Source organism: Cucurbita maxima, unplaced genomic scaffold, assembly GCF_002738345.1.
Source record: "Cucurbita maxima cultivar Rimu unplaced genomic scaffold, Cmax_1.0 Cma_Scf00010, whole genome shotgun sequence".
Classification (NCBI taxonomy): domain Eukaryota; kingdom Viridiplantae; phylum Streptophyta; class Magnoliopsida; order Cucurbitales; family Cucurbitaceae; genus Cucurbita; species Cucurbita maxima.
In genome coordinates this window covers 1,490,889-1,511,658 of record NW_019272026.1, presented here as the reverse complement: position 1 = coordinate 1,511,658, position 20,770 = coordinate 1,490,889, and the positions used below count along the sequence as shown (strand labels likewise).

The 20,770-nt window shown below is 33.4% G+C and overlaps 2 protein-coding genes and 1 pseudogene across 2 annotated transcripts; all 3 read right to left on the bottom strand.

The window, feature by feature from the left end:
• Positions 1-149: 149 nt before the first annotated feature.
• Positions 150-6,822, bottom strand: LOC111485420 (beta-glucosidase 24-like). The gene is made up of 15 exons (XM_023132298.1): positions 6,672-6,822; positions 6,526-6,589; positions 5,242-5,333; positions 5,083-5,146; positions 4,608-4,666; positions 3,975-4,050; positions 3,780-3,857; positions 3,512-3,599; positions 2,343-2,598; positions 2,154-2,269; positions 1,027-1,241; positions 890-912; positions 709-814; positions 526-628; positions 150-461 (listed from the first exon to the last, which is right to left on the bottom strand). Exons 1-15 carry the CDS (start codon positions 6,789-6,791, stop codon positions 293-295), a joined length of 1,629 nt encoding a protein of 542 aa, XP_022988066.1. The 5' UTR covers positions 6,792-6,822; the 3' UTR covers positions 150-292.
• Positions 6,823-9,528: 2,706 nt separating this feature from the next.
• LOC111485006 lies at positions 9,529-12,843 on the bottom strand (annotated as a pseudogene).
• A 1,064-nt stretch (positions 12,844-13,907) lies between these two features.
• LOC111485436 (cyanogenic beta-glucosidase-like) lies at positions 13,908-19,138 on the bottom strand. Its single transcript, XM_023132316.1, has 13 exons — positions 18,951-19,138; positions 18,802-18,865; positions 18,656-18,714; positions 17,247-17,322; positions 17,063-17,140; positions 16,901-16,988; positions 16,569-16,824; positions 16,367-16,482; positions 15,405-15,622; positions 15,240-15,256; positions 15,065-15,170; positions 14,867-14,969; positions 13,908-14,198 (listed from the first exon to the last, which is right to left on the bottom strand). The coding sequence occupies exons 1-13, from the start codon at positions 19,101-19,103 to the stop codon at positions 14,030-14,032; spliced, it is 1,503 nt and encodes a 500-aa protein (XP_022988084.1). The 5' UTR covers positions 19,104-19,138; the 3' UTR covers positions 13,908-14,029.
• Between the last annotated feature and the right edge of the window lie 1,632 nt (positions 19,139-20,770).

Below are 20,770 nucleotides of genomic sequence, written 5' to 3'. Positions count from 1 at the left end.
ATATACATTATATGGCTGATATCGATTCGAAGCTTTTTCAAACTTTGCATGTGAATTTCATTGATAAAATTATACCAAAATTTGAGAGAGAAAAAACACACTAAAAGAGAAGGCAAGCTTCGTTTCATTGATAATCAACGCCAAAATCATAAAGATCAAAACATAAGACAAGGTTTTGCTATTGCAACTTTATTTAGCTACTTCTTTCTATGAGTAGTCTTTAAGAAACTTGCAATAACATATAACATATAAAAGTTCACCAAATAGCAAGAACTTGGTAGCTGAAACATCTCTAGATCTTGAGGAAATTGGTGAACCATTTCAGTGAAAGTTTTGGTATTCTTTTCAAGTCGTTTAAGAAATCAATATAGATGAGGCCAAAGCGCTCGGTATATCCCGATTGCCATTCAAAATCGTCCAATAACGTCCATGCAAAGAATCCTTTTACCTTTACTCCATCCCTATAATATTTGATTCAAATCATTTATCGCCAACATGAGAAAAGAAAAAAAAGAAATAACTTACTCCATTGCTTTGTGAAGATAATAAAGATGTTCGTTGTAGAATTCTGCTCTCTTCTTATCATCAATCAATTCCTTAAAATTAGGACCATCATAGTCAAAATATCCTGCACGATGTATAACTTTTATGAATAAATAAAATAAAATAAATAATTAGGAGGATGGAACAAAATTTTTGTTCTATTACCATTTTCTGTGATGTAGATAACTGGATCGTTATATTTTCTTTTAATGTCCATCAACGCATCCTTTAACCCTCTTGGATAAACCGCGAGCCAAGACGATGCATTCACCTTAAAGACGAACAAGCATAAGATGTTTATATCGTTTTTCAAATTTCATCCTAAGAGAAAGCTTAGACAATTTACCTTTGGACCAAGTGAAGGTTCATCTGTAACGATCATACGAAGTGTAATTAGAGAGATTTAAATGAAGAAACCTAAAATATAAGCAAATATCATTTTGTTTATGAGTAAGAAGTATAGAAGTAGGAAGAATCACGTACTTAAAGAAATGGCTCCAGAATCAGTGAGGTAGGATGGACGTTGAGCTGGTTTGTCATCATTTTTTGCATAATTGGATGTGTAGTAGTTGACTCCAAGAAAATCATAGCTTCCTTTTATCAAAATTCTTTGTTCTTCTGTGAACTGGGGCAATCTTTCTTTTACTCGGGATATCATAGTCTCTGGATAATTACCATGCACGACTGGATTGAAGAACCTACATTTTCCATTTAAGTTATTTGGTCAAATAATGAATACAAATGTAACGATCCATGTGCAACTGCCATGATGGCTCTGACATTCCCTTTTATTCCTTGCAGAATGGTCACGTTATTTAAAACTATTTCTACCAACCAACGTGAGATTCCACATCGGTTAAGGAGGAGAACGAAACATTTTTTTTTTTATAAAGATGTGAAAACCTCCTCCTAAAGATATTTTTAAAACTTTGAGGGAAAACTAAAAAAAGACGATATTTGGTAGCAGTTGACTTGGGTGTTACAGTTTTGTTAGAGATTACCTACATAGAATTATTTCAAATAAAGCATGCTTAACTTTAAAGTTCTTATGAAAAAGAAAGTGTACCATATTGGTATAGATAGTAATTTTCAATTCTTTTTAAACTTTTATTAACCATCTTATGCTCTTATTCAGATATGATCCTGGTTCATTGATATATTTATGTTTTTGTGAGATATCACATCGATTGGGAAGGAGAATGAAATATTGTTTATAAGGGTGTGGAAACCTCTCCCTAGGAGACACGCTTTAAAAACTTTGAGAATAAACACGAGAGGGAAAATCGAAAGAGGTTCTTACGATCTTGTTCTCACTCACATGCTTCTTAATAAAAAATTTTAGAGATTACCCAAAATAGAATTGTTTCAAATAAAGCATGTTTAAAAGTTCTTATTGATTGAGCTATCAAAAGGAAAGTGTACCATGTTGGTATATTCTTAACCATCTTATTCTCTAGTTCAGATATGATCTCTGTTCATTTATATATTTCTCTCCGGAATATCTCAAGAAAATGTGTACCGAAATAATTTTAATAGAAAGTTGTGAAAATTTGAAAGAAGAAAAAATCAATAATTCAAGAGGTTTGAGTTGTATCAATAAATTTACTTACCAACCAGAAAAGAAATCAACAGCTCTATTTGCAGCTTCTATGTCGGCCGGAGTATCTGTTAACGGGACATACCAATCAGCCAGCACTGTGATGCCGATCACACCCTTTTGTGTTTTCTGCAAATCAAAGCCATAGAGAGCGGTTGAAATATGATTGAATTAAGTAAAAAGTTGGTATATTTGTTAGAACCTGATATTTGTCTCGATAAACTTTGACAGCATGAGCATGAGCAAGAATTAGGTTATGACCAACGATGTATGGTTCTGTGGCTGCATTCCCACCAAGACAATTGTGAATTTGCCACTCTGAACATCTACCAGGTGGATATTGTCCCACTGCATAACCCATCATGGTGTAAGTATTTGGTTCGTTTATTGTGATCCAATGCTTAACTCTATCTCCAAATTCTCGGAAGCAAACGTCGACGAAGTCCGTAAAATCTTTCCTGTAATTGAATTTTAAGTTTAGACAGTTCAGGCTCAACACTAGTAGATATTGTACTATTTGAGCTTTAAAACACGTATGCTAGAGAGAGGTTTTCACATTCTTATAACAAATGTTTCGTTGTCCTCCCCAATTGATGTGGGATCTCACAGTCGATTATAGGCTTTCCCTTTCGAGCTTCCTCTCAAGGTTTTTAAAACGCATCTGCTATGGAGAGGTTTTCACACTCTTATAAAGAATGGAGAGATTTTCACACCTTGATAAAGAATGTTCTCTCAAGGTTTTAAAAACGTTAATTCTAGAGACAAGTTTTCACACCCTTCTAAAGAATGTTCCCCAAGGTTTTAAAAACGTGTCTGTTAGAGAGAGGTTTTCACACCCTTATAAATAATGTTTTGTTATCCTCTCCAACAAATGTGGGATCTCACAATTGATTATAGGCTTGCACGAGTTATCCTCTCCAACCAATGGGGATCTCACGATCGATTTTTCACACCATTATAAAGAATGTTTCGTTATTCTCTCCAATAAATGTGGGATCTCACAATCGATTATAGGCTTGCACGAGTTATCCTCTCCAACCGATGTGGGATCTCACAATCGATTTTTCACACCCTTATAAAGAACGTTTCGTTATCCTCTCCAACAAATGTGGGATCTCACAATCGATTATATGCTTGCCCAAGTTATCCTCTCCAACCGATGTGAGATCTCACAATCGATTATAGGTTTTCCCTCTCAAACTTCCCCCTCAAAATTTTTAAAACGCGTCTACTAGGGAGAGGTTTTCACACTCTTATAAATAATATTTCGTTGTTTTCTCAAACCGACGTGGAATCTTACAATGTTTTTGCAAACACTTTCTAACAATGATGAAGATGAAAATTTGGCAACCTCAATATAAATTTACTTACACTATTCGAGAACTTAAGAAGCCTCCATATTCATCGACAAAAACTTGTGGAATTTCCCAATGAAAAAGTGTAACCAAGGGTGTGATGCCTACAAATCATAATATTTAGTGGTAAGTAAAGGAGAAAAGAGTAGTGTTCATACAAAATATTCAACAAAATTTGGTAGTTTTCTTTCTCTAATTTCAAAGTTATCACTTATCTAATCGATCTAACAAGTTCTCAATCAAATATTTTTGAAAAAGTTATGAAAAATTACGATAATACCAACCCTTTGAGATCATGTCGTCAATGAGATTATTGTAGTACTCGATTCCCTCTTTATTCAGACCTCCTTCCAAAGTTCCATCTACATTAATAAAATATGAAAAACGCTAATATTACAATCAATTAATGAGAATAGTACTCATATTACTTTAATAAACGAAAATTTCTCGAAATTATGAGTCGATAATTCCTTAATTACCTCGCAATATTCTCGTCCAAGAAATCGAGAATCTATAAGCATGAAAGCCAGTTTCTTGCATGAAGGAAAGATCTTCCTGCATTTATAAATATAAAAGTATGCGTCATTCTTCCAAAATTATTTTCTAAAACAAAATAATTAAGCTAATCATAATAAGATCCAAACAAGAGTTAGGAGCTCTCTACTCGATACATTCCTTTATTGTTAATACTAAGTTAAAAATAAAATTTTAGAAATAGAATTAAAATTTTGTTGTTAAATTTTTTTTATCCTCGGTGACGAACACCGTCTATTTACATCTTATAGGTTATCTCTAAATTTTTTAATATTAGTTTTACAAGTTCATGAATATTCTTGAAACATGGTACAATTTGTAAGGGTATTTTGAATTTTTTTTAAGTTTAAAATATTAATAAAACAATTGAAAATTCAAAGGTATATTTGGAACATTTTGAAAGTTAAAAGTAATTTTTAAACGGTATTAAAAGTTCAAGGATATTTTTAAATAAAGTATTACGGAAACATTTCAAATTTTAGAAGTATTCTTGAGATAAAGTACATGCAAATAGGTTCAAGTGTTACAAGCATTATAGATTAAAACTAAATCCTAGTTTTGGTTGCCCTCCTACAAACCTTGTAGCGATGGATCTGATCAACTGCTACATCTCCATTACTACGATCCACAATTCTCTCTACAATTCACAAATACGTAGTTATTTTTCATTTCTCAACCTTCCTCCAAAGATTATTAGAAACATCGATTATTTTACTTTCGAATAGCTCGTATTTGAGAATTTAAAAAATCAAATACCACAAGAATTTTTACTTTTCTCGACGTCAGGAAGGGTCGAGAGAAGAATGTGCGTTTCATTGCCAAAAATACGATAAAAATCTTGTGTCAACAAAAACGTTGCCATAGGGTTATAAGTATATCTCAATGAAATTAAGCTTATAAACACTATTTTAAAACAAAAAATTGAAAATGAAAGTAGTTCTTAAAAAGCTTTTGACTTATTGTTTGGAGAATTTGGCCAAAAATTGAAAGATGTCATAAAAAAAAAGTAAAGAATATATGCTAAGAGAATTAAAAAAGCACAATGAGAAAGACCTGGGTATTTATGAGTGTAGATATCCCAATTATTTATTCCTCTTGTTGAGATACCACCTTCATACTGCCAAGAACATCAACCAAAAAGAAACAGTGAAACCCACATTCCTTCATTGAATTTGGTACTTACAAAATGAAACTTAATACTCATTTCTTCACCTGGTAAGCTGAAGATGCTGCACCAAAAATAAAGCCTTCAGGAAAATCACTTCGTTTGATTTCGTGATTACTATCGTCGTCCTGCACTTCCACTACAAGAACACGAAGAAAGAGGAAGAAGACGATAACGCAGCCATCTTTGATACCCATCATCGCTTGTTTTTTTTATGTTTCTTTGGTATTGAGTGATTATTAGGAGAAGTGCAAATGTTAACATTCAAATCCATTATAAGACAACTCAGAGACTATAATGCCTATTAATGCATTAAAGTAAAGCGAGATAACATTCGGTTATTATTGTAACGAACCATCCGGATTTAGAATCCAGATTCGGCATCTAATAGCTCTGACATTTTTGCAATATGATCACTTTACTTACCTCAAGACCAACGTGGATCCTTTTTAGCATATTTTTCTCCTTACAGGTTTGTTAGAAAAATTAGTAGATGGTCAGCAAAAGCACACTTAACTTTGAAGAAGTTCATATGATTATCCACTCAATAAGAAGATAAACTTTATTGGTATATATATATATATATAAACTTTCAATTCTTTTAAGTTTTTCTTAATTATCTCATCTTCAGGATCACGCTCATTCGGATGAGTGTCGGTTCATTCACGTACCCTTCATTTACTCGGATACCACAATTATTAACCTCTATGTTTGAGTTATACTTTTCATAAGATCATATATTACGTTCTTAATAATAAAACTATCGTCTTTATTAGTTCAACAATGGTGGAATAATAAAATTATTGACTTTCAAGATGGTATTTAGTATCTTACCTACTAAGACAACTAGTAGAGCTAAAAAACACTTCTAGATAAAAATTTATAACAGTTATAAACCTTGATTTATGAAACTATGAAACAAAAAAATTGTTTATATGTTCAAGCCCACTCTTAACGAATATTGTCATCTTTGGACTTCTCTCAATATTTTAAAACGTTCTCTTAGGGAGGGGTTTCCACACCTTTATAAAAAAAATGTTTCATTTTCCTCTACTCAGATCTCACAATCCACCCTTTTAAAAGACCTCCTTACTAGCACACTGCTCTAAACCTGGCTCTTTTTGAAGTGTGAATAGTAATTTAAAACGGTCCTAACAAATGTGAAAATTTTTACGAAAAGGATTTTGAGGCATCAAAACTCTTTTACAAAAAAAGAAAACTAAAAACGAAACTGATATCAAACGAGCCTACACTAAGAAGCATCAAAATCATGATAGAGCAAAGAAAAATAATGTTAATGTAGACACTTAGAAAAGTAGAACAAGAAAGACCTGGGTGCGTGGGATTGTAGATATCCCAGTTCTTCATTCCCCCAGCTGAAACACCATCTTCATACTAATAAAACAACATTATAGAGTGAAACCCAAATTCCTTTGAATCTTGGCACTTAAAACTTAAAGTTCAACACATTTATCACCTTGTATGGAAAATCTCTTCGACTGATTCTGTGGGCAAGATCCTCCTCCCGTTGTGCTCCAGCAAGAAGAACTACTAAGTTGAGGAAGAACATGATAATATAGCCATCTTTAGTAGCCATCTTCACTTGTTTTTGCTAAGTGTTTGGATGGTGTGTGATTTTCATTTCCCCACCTTGCTTCCTTTATATAGAGAGATAGCTCATACACAAAAATATTGGCTTCCACCTCTTCTCTCCCCCATATTCCCTCCGTACCCACATTTTATTCTCTCTTGCTCTTTTGTTTCAAGATTCGAACATGTTTCATTGTAGAAGTACAATTTGTGTTAGCTAGTAAACTATATCTCTAGGTCATTCATATTATACTTTATTAAAACATTTCAAAATCTATTGAGACATCATGTAACACCTAATATCAAGGTGTTGGATTAGTATCCGATACTTTTGTGCCCGACATTCCTCTACATCCCCTGCGATATGGTCGTGTTACTTACTTCCTACTTCTATAAGTGAAGACTATTTTCATAGACTAACACATGTTCTTTCAGTATGTTTTGTCATCACTCATATGCATCCAAGAAAAATTCTCAAGAGATTACACATCATAGAATTGCTTCAAGTAAGACAAGTTTAACTTTGGAGTTCTTACAATTGGGCCTTTAAAAAGGAAGCTATACCTTTGTTGGTATATTTAGTACCTTTTAATTCTTTTAAGCCTTTTTTAGTTATTCTATGTTGAGTATTGTTGAAGGAAGTCCACATTGCCTAATTAAATGGATGATCCTGAGTTTATAAGTAAGGAATAAGTCTCCATTGGTATGGGTCTTTTAGAGAAACCAAAAGTAAAACCACCCGAGCATATGCTTAAAGTGGACAATATCATACCATTGTAGAGGTTCTGTGGTTTCTAATATAGTATCAGAGTCATACCCTTAACTTAGTCATGTCAATAAAATCCTCAAATCTTGAACAAAGAAGTTTTGAGTCTCGAAGATGTAGTCAATAGTGACTCAAGTGTCGAACAAAGAGTGTACTTTGTTCGAGGGCTTTAGAGAAAAAAGTTGAAGCTCGATTAAGGGGAGACTATTCGAGGGCTACATAGGCCTAAGGGGAGGATTGTTGAGGTATAAGGAATGTCTCTGTTGGTATGAGGTCTTTTGGAGAAACCAAAAATAAAACCATGAGAATTTCTACTCAAAGTAGACAATATCATACAATTGTGGAGTGGAGAACCATAGTTTCTAATTCTATCTTCAAGAATACTCTCATTCGAATATGGTTTTAGTTTATTCCTATACTCCTTTTTTATTACTTGGGTCCATTATTAATATGATTAATTTGATCCCAAAACAATACATTGTACTCTTTTCAAGGATCTCCCTTGTTTAGAATATAACTTTTGAAATTGATCCCTTTTTTTCTTCGTTAAAACTCTATTTATTTTCCACATCTTTCTATTAGTATATTGATTATGTTTAGAATCTCAATAATTCTTCTTTCACTAAATGCCTGAAACCTTAGCTCGTAGTCTTATTCTTTCTTCCATTCTATAATTTCAAAGGATCCTACATGTTCTTCTATTATTCCTCTTCTTTAGTTTCATTCATTCTTTCTTTCCTTAATTTCAAATGATTCCCCATATTCTTCTATTATTCCTCTTCTTTACTTTCGTTCTTTCTTCCTTTCCTTAATTTCAAATGGTTCCTCATTCATCTTCTTCTATTATTCCTCTTCCTCGTGTTTTTTCTTCTATCATCTCCACTTTGCTCAGGGCTTTCTCACAGTCATTATATTACTATCCTTCTTTTTCTCTTCAATCTTCTTCTACACACTTCTGTTTTGGATTCTTTTTTTTTAATATAGCATGTGCTCAATATTTGAGTGGAACTAGCTGTCCAACTTTTTTTTGGAAAAAAAAAATTAATTTGTAGGATTTTATTGAAGATATTAAAAGCTGAATTTTAAGTAGTAATAGAAGTATTCAGAAACTCGAGAAAAAAAATATATAATAAAATAGTAGAAATAAAGGAAAAGTGATATGAACCGGGACATAAATTATGTAATATAAAATTTAAGGAAGATGCTAAGAAAATATTGTCAAAATTATCAAAAGATGTTTCAATTCATGCCGAAGAAGAATCAAGTATCATTGTTATAAATTTTGGGTGGATTATAATTTAAAACTATAGTATTTCTTTAATGCATTTTAAGACTTATTTACATGATGGTTAATTATGATCATAAAATATACTGGTTAATTATGGTCATATGATGGTTAAATTTTTTATTTTGAGTCTATATAAAGTAATGTATGTTATCTTTGTAAAAGAGATTTGAAAAATGTAGTAAAAGAAGCATTTGTGCTTTTCTTTAGTCAATGACGCAATTTTATGTACTTTAGGTTGCATGTAGAATCATTGAAGCTTACATTATCAATTGTGAAGTGATTTGAATTTCAAACAAGTGTTCTTACCTTGAGATAAGCACTCATACCAACCATTTTCTCATTATTAGCTCCATTTGTTTTAATTAGTAAGCATGAAATAGTTCATAGGGCAGATAGCTAACCCTAATGCTCCAGCAATTCGGAAAACAAACTTTTGGGAATGATATGATAATTTTAATCCACAAAAAATCCTCACCAATTTTGATAATTAACAAACAAACCAATGCATAATTAAAAAAGAAGACCCATCTTATTATTTTTCAACGAAAACACAAAAATAAAAACGACAAGACAAGGATTTGTTATTGCAATTTATTTAATACTTATTTCCACTAGCAGTCTTTAAGAAAGTTGCAAGAACATGTTGCAACGACACACAGCAAACGACAGGAAGTGGTTGGCGAAACATGTTCATCCCTTGAGGAAATAAGAGAACCATTTTAGTGAATCCTTTGGTGTTCTGGTCAGGTTGTTATTGCGATCGATGTAGACGAGGCCGAAGCGCTTTGTATATCCATCTGACCACTCAAAAGTGTCCAGCAATGACCATGCAAAGTATCCATTTACCCTTACGCCATCCCTATAATTTTTCCAAAGTTTTGTAAGAACATTATTAATGACAAAGAAACACAACAAAACACTATATTTAAACCAACAAAAATGAGGTCTGTTTGTTTAATGTTGTTTGTTGTAAGTCCCAAGTCTAGGATGGGATGGTTCTGAGATTTCCTTACTTACCTTCCCTACTACATGATTACTTATTTCTTTGAGCTTCTAAGAGAGAAAACTATCCTAACTGATAGGGTGTGGAAACCTTCCTCTAGCAGACGTGTTTTAAAGCCTTGAGTAGAAGTCCGAGAGGAAAAGCCCAAAGAGAACAATATCTGCTAGCGATAGATCTGAGTCATTACAAATGATATCAAAGCCAAACACCGGACGATGTGTCAACCTTCTCGCTGTTCCCCGAAGGGGGGTAGACATGAGGCGGTGTGGCAGTAAGAACGCTGGCCCCAAAGGGGGTGGATTTGGAGAGGGGTTCCACATCGATTAGAGAAAGAAACGAGTGCCAACGAAGACGCTAGCCCCAAAGGGGGGTGGATTGTGATGTCCCACATTGTTGGGGAGGAGCACTTTATAAGGGTGTGGCTTCCACTAAGATATTGTCTGAATATCACAAATATTAAATAGATGTAAAAGCCCAAACCCACTAGGGAGAGATTTTCACACCCTAAGCAATATTTCGTTCCCCTCTCTTACTACGTGAAGTGGGATCTCACAATCCACCCTCTTTGGGGACCCAGCCAGCATCCTTGCAAGCACACACCGCTTGCCTAAACCCACCTTTCCAGACCATTCTAATAAATATTTTGTTTCCCTCTCCAACTGACGTGGGATCTCACAATATCAAACATTAAATTTCCAAATACGAATATGGACGAAAATGGGTGAGTAGGAAAAAGAGAAGAGAATCTCTCATTCAGTTACTTACATCATTGCTTGGTGAAGATAAAAGAGATGTTTCATTTGGTAATTAATTCTCTTATTGTCAGAAAGTAGATTATGAACATTAGGATCATCATAATCAAAGAAACCTGCACATGTATCATTTCATTAATAAATAAGGTTTTTAATAACAATTTCTCTTTTTTCTTCATTTGAAAAAAAAAAAGAGCTTTTTTTCGATACCATTTTTTGTGATGTAGATAGATAGATTGTTATAATCATTTTTCATGATTATCAACAATTTTTGCAATCCCTCGGGATAAACTGAAAGCCAAGACGTCGCATTCATCTACCATTGAAAGAGACGATTAGCCAAGTGTGATTAGTTAAGTTCATAATTGACGAAAATTTGCATAAATTACCTTTGGTCTAAGTGAAACTTCACGAAACGATCAGAGCAAATCGAAGCACATCATACAAAATTTAATGAGAGATTTTTAAAAGTTATGAAAGATAGAAAAATAATTTTACAAAATGTTTTAGAAAAAGGATAGGATTTTGAATGATATAATATGAAGCCCATACTTGAAGTATTTACACCAGAATCGGTAAACCAGGAAGGGTATAGGACATGAGCGCTGGAATCATCGATGGCATATGCAGTTGTGTAGTAGTTGAGTCCAAGAAAGTCATAGCTGCCTTTGATCAAAGTGGTTTCGTCTTATGTGAATGTGGGCAGTCTATCTTTTACACGCAGCCTCATACTTTGTGGGTAATCACCATTCACAATTGGATTGAAAAACCTATATCATTCATTTAATTTGGTTAACTATTGAGCTGATGATTTAGGTTAAGCGAGGAATGACATTTTCGGCCGCTCTAAATTTTCGTGATAAATAAAAATGACCAAAATATCTTCACACTATCATTACTTTTCGATGACTGCCATTAGCAAATGGCACTAGTGACCTATGATTCAGAACTTGAATTTGATACTTGATAGCTTCGACATTCCCCTATGATATAACCACGTTACTTATTTCTTGTTTCTATGAGCAAAGATTTGTTAGAAACTACAAATCTCTATAATGATATGATATTGTCCACTTTGAGCATAAGCTCTCGTGGCTTTGCTTGAGTCATCATGTTTGTATATGTAATGACTTTCAATTATTTTAAAGTCTTTTTTAGTCATTCAATCCTCAAAATTGCTCTTATTCAGATGTGATCTCTTTTCATTTATATACCGAATATTAAAAAATTCTACCTACCTCACCAACACCCACCGGCACCCACCATTGACAACAACCATCTCTATGGTTAACCCGTCATTTTAAGTACAAATTCAAAATTATTAGTATAATCTAAACTAAACTATCTAAACGTCTTAAAGTAATTCTAATGGAATACTTCTTAGCAATTTATTTTAATATTGAAAGCATTGAAAGCTTTAATGTATGTGTCAAAATGATTGATTTTTAAAATTTGAGATAGTAGGAATATACTTACCAACCAGAAAAGAACTCAATAGCTCGTTGTGCGGCTTCTTTGTCAGCATTAGTGTCCGAATATGGTCACTTATTCCGATCACAAAACAACTCAATGTGATAATACTTCAAAATATATGAAACTCTTCATTTCTTCATATAAATGCATATTGCTATAGTTTAGAAATCACAATCTTGATATTTCGTTCGATAAACTTCGGCAGCACGAGCATGAGCAAGAATTTGGTGATGACTGACTATATATGGTTCGATTGAAGAATTTCCATAACAACAATTATTGTGTATCCATTTCGATCATCTTCCCGGTGCAAATGTTCCTTCCGAGTATGCGCTTATAGAGAACATATTTGGTTCGTTCAAAGTGATCCAATGCTTAACTCTATCACCAAAGTGCTTGAAGCAAACATCGACATAGTCCTCAAAATCATCCCTGCCATTCCTTTTGAGTTTAATTTTTATTTGGCTCCTAATTTTCAAAATGTTACCGTTTTTTACTTACAAAATTTGACGATCCAAGAAACCTCGATATTTATCTTCTAAAGCTTGTGGAACATCCCAATGGAAAAGTGTAGCATATCTTTCGAGGCCTATAAATAAATCAAAATGAAATGGTAATTTTTTTTTTTTTACCAACTAATATATTCAATAAAATTTAGGACCAACCATTTTTAAGGGTTTCATCGATGAGATTGTTGTAGTAATTAATGCCTTCTTGATTTACCCCTCCCTTCAATGTTCCATCTGCAGTAATTAAGAAACCCCAAAAAGTTACCATTATATTTTCAAGTTTATGATTTTCTAATTTAATCTATAAACGTTAAAGCGTGTGTCGTTCATAAGGGAGAGATCTTCCTGCATTTATAAGGAAACATATCAATCAAATGTAAGGATATATTTTAAATTAACAATGGCTCTATCTCTCTGACTCTATGGGTTAGATGAACATCTCTAGTAGTAAATATTGAATAAATGCTCATAAACAAGCAATTTTATCGCTAGAGATACAAATGTTCGTTTAACCTGTTGAGATTGGGACATGCCTTGCACAAAGTGGGAAATTCTCATTTAAACCGGAGAATGAAGAGGGAGCGAGAAAATATTTCTTCCCGTTCACTAAAGGAGATAGGGACTGGGAACAAAAATTATATTTCTCGTCTCCATCCTCCCCTCGTCCCGCTTTTTATATATAAATATAAATATGTGTATCTATATATATCAAAACTAAGACATAAAACTATATATTTATTCACTTACTTAGTAAATAAATAATTAAATAACTTTATGAAAATATTGAAAACTATTTAAAAATTATGATGGTGTCTTATATTATATTGTAATTTTGAAATATTATTTAATTTATTAGAATTTTTTTTTGTTTTTGTGAGATCCCATGTTGGTTGGAGAGGGGAACAAAACATTGGTTGCAAGAGTGTGGAAACCCCTCTCTAGCAGGCGCGTTTTAAAACCGTGAGGTTAACGACAATACGTAACGGGGCAAAGCGGACAATATCTGCTAGCGGTGGACTTTTGCTATTACAAATGATACCAGAGCCAGACACCGTCTCATGACTATAATACTATTTGAAAAGAACAAGAAACCTTTACAATGGTATGATATTATCCATTTTGAACATAAGTTCTCGTGACTTTGATTTTGGTTTTTCCAACCGGTCTCATCATTAAAGTCATGTCCCCTACTTATATGTTCATGATTTTTCTCTTAATTGACCAACATTAAACGCGACGATCTTCAACAATTTTGATATTAAACAAACAAACAAATGCATAATTAAAAAAAAAAAAGACACATCTTATTATTTATCAACGAAAACACAAAAATAAAAACGACGAGACAACACAATTTATTTAATTCTTATTTCCACTAGCACTGTTTAAGAAAGTTACGAGAACATATTGCAACGACACACAACAAACGACAGGAAGTGATTGGCGAAACATGTTCATCCCTTGAGGAAATAAGAGAACCATTTTAGTGAATCCTTTGGTGTTCTGGTCAGGTTGTTGTTGCGATCGATGTAGACGAGGCCGAAGCGCTTTGTATATCCATCTGACCATTCAAAAGTGTCCAGCAATGACCATGCAAAGTATCCATTTACCCTAACGCCATCCCTATAATGTTTCCCAAAGTTTAGTAAGAACATTACTTATGACAAAGAAACCCAACAAAAAAATATATTTAAACCAACAAAAATGAGGTCGGTTTGTCCAAAATATCGGTAATGTTCCATGTCCAAGATTTGAAATGTATTTTCTTGCATCTCTGGCGATATGATTATACTATTTCTTCTAGCTTCTAAGAGGTAAAACTATCCTTACTAACCAACCCGTATCTTTTCAATATGTTTTGTCCTCACTTACATGTTTCATTAGAAAATTTTCAAGATGTCACCAATGGGTCAAATCCAATCAAGCTCAATTTTAGAGTTCCTTCCTATAATTAAGCCTCTAAAAAGGACAGTATCCATTGTTGGTATAGGTACTACCTTTCAACTCTTTTATATCCTTCTAGTCATCTTATCTTATTGCTCTTGTTTAGATATGATCTTGATTCATTTATCTCTGTGACTGACCGTCACAATTTACTTATTTTATCAATTTTTATTTTATAAAACCTGAAATATTATTACTTTAAAACACATCGAAAATGGGTTTTTTTTTTTAATTCCCTCGATATCATAAATATTAAATATCAAACATTAAACTCCAGAGTATGAATATCGATGAAAATGGGTGAGTAGATGTAAATGAAAAAGAGAACCTCTCATTTAGTTACTTACATCATTGCTTCGTGAAGAAAATAGAGATGTCCCATGTGGTAACGAGTTCTCTTACGGTCACAAAGTAGTTTACGAGCACTAGGATCATCATAATCAAAGAATCCTGCACATGTATCATTTGATTAATAAATAAGGTTACGAATAACAATTTCTCTTTTTTCTTCATTCGAAAAGAAAAAAAGAGATTTTTTTCGATACCATTTTCTGTGATGTAGATAGACGGATTGTTATAATCATTTTTCATGGTTATCAACAATTTTTTCAATCCCTCGGGATAAATTGAAAGCCAAGACGATGCATTCACCTACAATTGAGACGATTAGCCAAGTGTGATTAGTTAAGTTCATAATTGACGAAAATTTACGTAAATTACCTTTGGTCCAAGTGAAACTTCATGAAACGATCAGCAGCAAATCCGAAGCACATTATACAAAATTTAATTAGAGATTTTAAAAAGTTATGAAAGATAGAAAAATAATTTTACAAAATGTTTTAGAAAAAGCATAGGATTTTGAATGATATAATATGAAGCCCATACTTGAAGTATTTACACCAGAATCGGTAAGCCAGGAAGGGTATAGAACATGAGCGCTGGAATCATCGATGGCATATGCAGCTGTGTAGTAGTTGAGCCCAAGAAAGTCATAGCTGCCTTTGATCAAAGTGGCTTCATCTTGTGTGAATGTGGGCAGTCTTTCTTTTACTCGCAGCCTCATACTTTGTGGGTAATCACCATGGACGATTGGATTGAAGAACCTATATCATTCATTTAATTTGGTTACTATTGAGTTGATGACTTAGATTAAGTGAGAATTTTGGGCTGCTACTCGAAATGACTTTTTGGGCCTCTCTAAATTTGTATGATAAATAAACATGACCAAAATATCTCGAGGGAAGCTGTTAGGGAGGCTTTGCTTTGGGTTTCCCCAAAAGTCCTCGTACCAATGAAAATGGTATTCTTCACTTATAAACTCATGATCTTCCACTAAATTATACACTAAATTAACTAATGTGGGACTCACTCCCAATAATCTTCAACAAAACATGAAAGGGAAAGCCCAAATATGACAATATTTGGTAGCGGTGGGTTTGGGCCGTTACAATTGGTATCAGAAGTAGACACCGGATGATGTGCCAACGAGGAAGTTGTTCCCCAAAGTAAGTATGCTGGGCCCCGAAGGAGGGTGGATTTTGATGGGGTTCTACATCGATTGGAGAAAGAACGAGTGCCAGCGAAGACGCTGTGGATTGTGAGAATCCCACATTGGTTGGGAGGAGAACGGAACACCCTTTATAAGGGTGTAGAAACCTTTCCCTTAGAGACGCATTTTAAAAAGCTTGAGGGAAAACACACTCGATTTTAGAGTTCCTATGACTAAGCCATCATGTTCGTATAGGTAATAACTTTCAATTCTTTTTAAGTCTTTCTCAGTAATTCAATCCATAGGATCACTCTCGTTCGAATGTGATCTAATTATTAAAGTTTAAGATGGTACGTACCAACCAGAAAAGAACTCAATAGCTCGTTTTGCAGCTTCTTCGTCCGCACAAGTGTCTGAATATGGTTCGTACCAATTTCCAATCACGGTTATTCCGATCACACCCTTTTGTGTTCTCTATAAACTCAATGAGATAATACATCAAAATATATGAAATAATTCTTCATATAAATGCATATTGCAATAGTTTTACAATCGCAAACCTGATATTTCGTTCGGTAAACATCGACAGCACGAGCATGAGCAAGAATTTGGTTATGACCGACTATATACGGTTCCTTTGAAGAATCTCCATCACAACAATTATTGAGCATCCATCTTGAACATCTTCCCGGTGCAAATGTTCCTTGGGCATAACCGTTTATAGCGAACATATTTGGTTCGTTCAAAGTGATCCAATGCTTAACTCTATCACCGAACTGGTTGAAGCAAACGTCGACATAGCCCTCAAAATCATCCCTGCCGTTCATTTTGAGTTTTGAGTTTAATTTTTATTTAGTTCCTAATTTTCAAAATGTTTTCGTTTTTTACTTACAAAATTTGACGATCCAAGAAACCTCGATATTTATCTTCTAAAGCTTGTGGAACATCCCAATGGAAAAGTGTAGCGTATGGTTCGAGACCTATAAATAAATCAAAATGAAAGGGTAAATTTTTTTTTTACCGACTAATAAATTCAGTAAAATTTAGGACCAACCATTCTTAAGGGCTTCATCGATGAGATTGTTGTAGTAATTAATGCCTTCTTGATTTACGCCTCCCTTCAGTGTTCCATCTGCAGTAATTAAGAAAGCCCCCAAAAGTTAACCATTATATTTTCAAGTTTATTATTTTCTAATTTTTTTTGTTTCTTAAAATAAAAATAGTTTTTAATATCTTACCTGGCAATATTCTGCTCCATGCGATTGAGAATCTATAAGCGTTAAAGCCTGTGTCTTTCATAAGGGAGAGATCTTCCTGCATTTATAAGGAAACATATCAATCAAATTATATATATATATATATATATATATATAGTGACGTGGGCGGGAGAGAGGGAGAATTTAATCTCTGTCTCGGACTTTATGGGTTAAATCAACATCTCTAATAGTAAATATTGAATAAATGCTCATAAACAAGAAAACTTATCGCTTGAGGTAGAAATGTTTGTTTAACCCGTTGGAACGAGGACATGCCTTGCACGAAGTGAGAAATTCTCATTTAAACAGGAAAATGAAGAGGGAGCGAGAAAATATTCCTTCCCGTTAACTAAGCGAGATCGAAACTGGGAATAGAAATTATATTTCTCGTCTCTATCTTCTCCTCGTCTCGCTACATATATCTATATATATCAAACTAACACAAGACTATATTTATTTATTTATTGGATTTATTAGAATTTCTATATGTTTTTTTTGTGAGATCCATGTTGGTTAGAGAGGGGAACAAAATATTTGTTGTAACGTGTAGAAACCTCTCCTTAGAAAACGCGTTTTAAAATCGTGAGATTAACGACAATATGTAATGGGCCAAAGCGGACAATATTTGCTAGCGGTGGACTTGGACTGTTATAAATGATACCAGAGCCAAACACCGAGTGGTGTGCTAGCGAGGACATGAGCTTCGAAGTTAGTGGACACCGTGCATGTGTCAACAAGGATGCTAGGCCTCAAAGGGTAGTGGATTGTTGGAGAGGGAAGCGAAATATTATTTATAAGTGTGTGAAAATCTGTTAGACACATTTTAAAAACATTAGGGGAGCCTCAAAAGAAAATCACAAATAGGACAATATTGGGTGGCGATCGGGTTTGGCCGTTACAAATGGTATCAAGCCAAATAACCGACGAGTGTACAGACGTGGATTGTGAGATTCCACATTGATTGGAGAGAGGAACAAAACATTCCTTGTAAAAGTATGAAAACCTCTCCTACTTGACCTGTTTTAAAATCGCGAGAGAACAAATTATTTCTTGTAAGCTGACAATATTTGTTAGCGATAGACTGATATTGGAAATTATATTGAAAAATATAAATTATCCATTAAAAATGATATGAAAGGAATATGTTTTTTAAAAAAATTAGAAAATTTTATCCACCAAGAACTCGATTCTCATGAATTCTCCATGGTAATCCCACTCTGATCCTAAAAAATAAATGAAAAACTTTGCCGAGATGCAAATTGAAATAGAAGGTGGTGACGAAAATGGGAAGGTCTTTGTTTTTATCCGACCTCCTCTCATGAACATCTTTAGCTAGATGTAAATGCTTCTAAACCCAATCTAATCACCATTATTGTTGGCATCTCACGCACCTTGTATCTATGGTATGAATCTAAGGCTACGTCTCCATTGCTACGATCAGCAATTTTATCTGCAATATTCACAAACACTTACAATCATAAAGATCATAACTTTTGAACCATTATAATTTTTGTGTTATTTCTAAATTACAGCTTACCTGGGTGTTTGTGAGTGAATGTATCCCATATACTTTTTCCTTTTGATGAAACACCACCTTCATACTGAACAAAACACAAAATCATGAACAAGGGAAGTGAAACCCACATTGGTTCGTAAATCTCTTCAAATTTATAAAAATTTCTTAACCTGATAAGCTGAAGATGATGCACCGAAATCGAACCCATTTGGGAAATCGCTTCGTTTGATAGTTTGAAGTTCAACGAAGTCTTTTGCTTCTACTAGAAGAAGACATACAAAGATGAGGAAGAAGAGAATGACATAGCCATTTCTAACAGCCATTGTCACTTGATCTTGTTAGGTTTTGGTGTGACTTCTCTCTCTTAGTTGGCCTCCTTTATATAGAGAGCTTAGCAACTCACTTCACTGTCGTGTATGCACAGATTCCATATCATGTTGAGAATTATTAGGAAAGAAGTCTCCTATCTATGTTAATTAAGGAATACATTTCTATTGGTACGAAACCTTTTGACATAATCAAAAGCAAAGTTAATAGAGTTTATGCTCAAAGTAGAGTTTATGCTCAGAGTCTTAATATCTATTATATTAACGTATGGCTTAAGGAGAGGTCGACCGATCGAGGACTGTTTTGATTTGGATTTTTAAATTATGATATTAGGATCATATAGGCTAAATTATATAAAAAAAAAAAATAATGAAATTTGATTTGGATTGTTTTGATTAGTTATCTAGATTTTATTTCTTATTTTGTTACCTTATTTAGATTTTAGTTAGAAATCAAATAAAATACGATCAATTACTTCATCATATAATCATTTTTAGAAGAAGAAAAAAATAATAATAAGAACGAAAAAAGAAAAATAAATGTTTGAGAATATGATCTAATCGGCCTTAAATATGACTTATATTTTTTAATTTAAGTTTTATTACTAAACCGATATAGAAACAATCAAAATATGAAAGATGAAATTTGATTTTTTATGTGTTACAACAAGTACCATTGCAGTATGCTATTCATAATGTCGTTTTAAAGAATATATTTCGCATATGAGCTAGATAGTAGACGTTAGTAACAATTCTAAATAAGTAGAAATTTAAGGTCGTTACATGTGGGTTCGATACTTTAACTTGAAGTCTTGAATTAGACAAATTAGAGGGAAAAAAGACGGTATCCATATGAGTTGTTTCAAATTAGTATTTTCTTAACTCAATATCATTTCAAGAAATTGACGGTTTGGGTGTTGAAATTTCTTATATCTATAGATTAGCGTATAAATCAAATATTTATTACCACTTAAGAAGTATGGCTAAAATTTCCCTTCCCTACAAAAAGGAGGAAGACTTTAACAACAATCTTTTAAGCACAACACTATTACCCTAAAAGCATAAACCAATCTATCATTACATTCTAAAAACTTAATCTCTAATTCAAAACCGAACGTGAAACTTTGGTTTCATTCGGCTCCTTTATGGAAGATGGATAAATTCTTATGATTACGAATAGACTGCCCCATTCGACAGAGAATCAATCACGGGCCTTTCAGAGCAAGGTTCTTTAGACTATTGTTCTCATCAAATATACCGGGGTTGGAAGAATCCCGCGTCATTGCAACTCTCTGGGGTTGTATCCAAAGAAGAAGGTCCCCACTCGATTGAGGAGCCCCCGATGTCAGAGACAGGAGCCCCGGGTGTAGGAAGCACTTTCCGTTAGGCTCAGTTTAACAAACAAATAAATAATTACGGATCGAACAAACTTGGTGAGATATTTGAATATTTAACATCTTAGTTCAAGGTAACACCCGAGTGAAGGAGTATATGAATGAATCGTGACCACTTCTGAATGAGAGCAATCTTAAAGATAGGGTGACTAAAAAATAATTAAAGAAAATGAAAGTTAATACCTATACTAATAAGATGCATCTTCTTTTTCAGTAGTTTATCATAGAAACTTCATGGTTAAACGTGTTTTGCTTGAAACAATTCTATGT